At 33.1% G+C, this 3,103-nt stretch overlaps 1 protein-coding gene across 1 annotated transcript; it reads right to left on the reverse strand.

The window, feature by feature from the left end:
* Positions 1–843: 843 nt before the first annotated feature.
* On the reverse strand, positions 844–2,581 carry LOC129941587 (uncharacterized). The gene is made up of 2 exons (XM_056050258.1): positions 1,784–2,581; positions 844–1,730 (listed from the first exon to the last, which is right to left on the reverse strand). The coding sequence occupies exons 1-2, from the start codon at positions 2,504–2,506 to the stop codon at positions 1,728–1,730; spliced, it is 726 nt and encodes a 241-aa protein (XP_055906233.1). The 5' UTR covers positions 2,507–2,581; the 3' UTR covers positions 844–1,727.
* Positions 2,582–3,103: the final 522 nt, after the last annotated feature.

Genomic DNA, 3,103 nt, shown 5'->3' on the forward strand with positions numbered 1-3,103 from the left:
ATACCATCACAACCGCAGGAATGGGAATTATCCAACGAATTTATAATTTTATAAAGTTCAAGGCCAGAAATCTGTTCAAAGAAAAAACTTACATTACTCATACTGTCTGCCATTAGTTGAGTCCTTGTACAATGCCTACAATGTTGGAGATACTCATTCTCATGGGATATTTGACCGACCGTAGAAAAGAAATCATTGAATACATTCGATATAATTGTAGGATCATCAATAACAACACTTTCATTTCTAAGAATTATAGATTTAGGAGAACTTTGAGACTTGCCATCAATGATACTACTTATTGCTTTCCATTCTTTTCTAGGATCACCGAGAGCTCCGTGTACTTTGGAGTAATAGTATCTTTCTCTAGCCAACCTTATATCTTTATTAACTGTTTTACTTAATATTTTGAAACGTCTTTTAAGTTGATGATTAAGTGGATGTTTACTACATTTTTTTCCTAATTGATTTTTTAATCTAATTTTCTTTAGTAAATTGCGATCAATCCAAGGCTTGAGCTTTACTTCAGACTTTGTCAGTACAAAATTATGGCTAAACTTTCGTATGTGCTTAAGTAATAATGACAAAAATAGATCATACGCTATAGAAGCATTATCTTCTTCATAGATTTCTTTCCAATTTTCAAAACGTAATGCATTGTTAAGTAAGTCAAATCTAATTTTAGTAACACAAGGTGACAAATTATACTTCCCAGTGTTTTGAGTTATTAGTTTTTCGATCAAGATACCTGTCATGCAATGATCGGTTATGTCAAGATTAAGGTTAATTCCAGCACACTGGTCTAAAGAAACTTTTGTAAAACGACCAAGAACATGGTCAAGACAGGAGTTGGAGATTGGTCTTGTGATTCCATTTACGAATGAATTAAGACCATGCTCAGCTGTTAAGGCAAGATAACAGTCAGATGTAGTTCCTGGATTCAAAATGTCGATATTAAAGTCACCCAATATTATTAAATTACCCGCTTTTTCATTGCTTAAGAACATTGAGAATTCATCCAAAAACACTTGAATATCATGAGCGTGTAGTCTATAAACACACACAAATTTAAAATTTTCATTACGGATTTTGCAAAACAATTCAATCACATCTGCACTCACAAAATTAACACAATTTATTTTATAATCTTCATAATTCAAAGAATCACGAACAAAAACTCCCACTCCACCTGCAGCATATGTTTCATTTGTGTTGGCACACAAATTGTAACCAGGAATATAATAATCATCTATTTCACATTCAAAAATCCAAATCTCAGACAAAAATATAAAATCTGGTAATCTAACAAGAGCATCCAGATAACACACCAATAAATCAAAGTTCTGCCTTAAACTACGTATGTTCTGATGCACAACAAAAAATGAATTGCCTTCATTGGTATTACAATTAAAAACTCTATCGCTAATGCTTATTATAGTTTTAGAGGTTGGATTGTTGCTTAAAAGATCAAAATAATTATTCAAATCAAACATAGTTTAAATGAAAAATTTTAAACGAAAGACATTTAGTCTTCCAGCTTTGTGAAATCATCAAAACATCTTATGACAACAACCCTACCTTTATCAATCTTTCTCATTAAAATTTGCGAGTTTTGAAACCATAAATACTTATATTTTTTCTCATCTTTCTTTTTTTTTGCCTCCATAAACAGATGACGGTTGTAGCCAGTAAGACAGTCGTTGATGTAAATATTGTCTTCGGTTCCCTCACTAAATAAGGAAGAGTTTAATTTCTTCTTAGCAGCTCTCTTACACTTCATCACCTTCTGTTTTGCTTCTAGAGAAGAGAATTGAACGCAAATAATATCGTTGAACTCTTTTTTGTTTTTTCTGGATTTTTCGGAAGCTGGGCCAGTGTTTGCATTGTTCAGCCAGATTCTTTTCACATAGCAATTTTGGACATCAGTAGAAGGTACACATATATCCAGAGCATCAGTGAATATTTTCTGCACACACTCTCCAACATTTTGGTTGTTGACATCAGGTACTCCTACGATCTCAACGAAATTTTCAACGATCTTCTGCTCTCTCCAGTTGATTGTGTTTTCAAGAGATTTGATTTTCGATTGAAGCTCTTTATTTTTCTCTTCCAGCTGATTGATTGTGCTGAGAAAATCGCAGTTAATTTTTTTTATGCATATAATTTCTTCGTAAAGCATTTGCAGCGTAACTGATGTGCCGGTTGAACCACATTTTTTTTGCGATGATGACGTATCGATTTCTACATTTTGTTGGGCTATTTTAGAATTTTTTGTAGCCGGTGTTGTTGGATTTGGTCTTAAGTTCTGAAGACTTTGATGTTGTAATGATTTTCGTCGAAGAGCATTACACTTATCACAACGATAACTTGAGTTCTGAGCTTTCATCTGCTCCAGTTCAGACAAATCAAGATTAACACATGAGCAATGAAAAACTGATTTACAATCACCACAAGTGACTTTAGATTTATGGTTAACTATTTTTTTATTGCACTGCGAGCACAGCATTTTATATGCTAAAGAAAATTGACGTTTATTAACAAAAAGTTTGCACCCCACAAGACTCAGAGTTTGCACGTCCGTTCTCTGTCACAGCCAGACTTCTTGAGTAGTAGTAGTAGTAGTAGTAGTATATAGTAGTTTTAATGGACGCGCGTTCAATCATTTTCTTTAGTTCCAGAGCCTGATGCACAAACTTGTGTAAAAAGTTTAAATTTTGAAAACTTGTCAGCTGAAGAGTTTAATAGTTTATGGGATTCATGTACGGAGTACCGACTTCTGGAGATACGAAATTCTTCAACGCAGGAGGAGATTTTCAAGACATGGCCGCAGTACAAGAATTTGAATGGTTATCGTTTGGTAAGGTCTTAATCTTCAAAAGTTTTGTTTATTAAGTAATTCCTTTTTTTGGCAGAGACTTTAAACACTTATTTACTGAAAGCCAAACCATTTGTGAGAACTGGGAAACAAACTTTAAAGTAATAAAACAGTTTCTCATTCAAAATATAAAAGACAACAAAACTACAGAGCTGCTTTCCCAAATCGCAGACTGCGATGCGAACAAAGTTATAAATTAAAATATTAATAAGTAAATGTTTTTTTTCT

Source organism: Eupeodes corollae, chromosome 1, assembly GCF_945859685.1.
Source record: "Eupeodes corollae chromosome 1, idEupCoro1.1, whole genome shotgun sequence".
NCBI classification, from domain to species: Eukaryota; Metazoa; Arthropoda; class Insecta; order Diptera; family Syrphidae; genus Eupeodes; species Eupeodes corollae.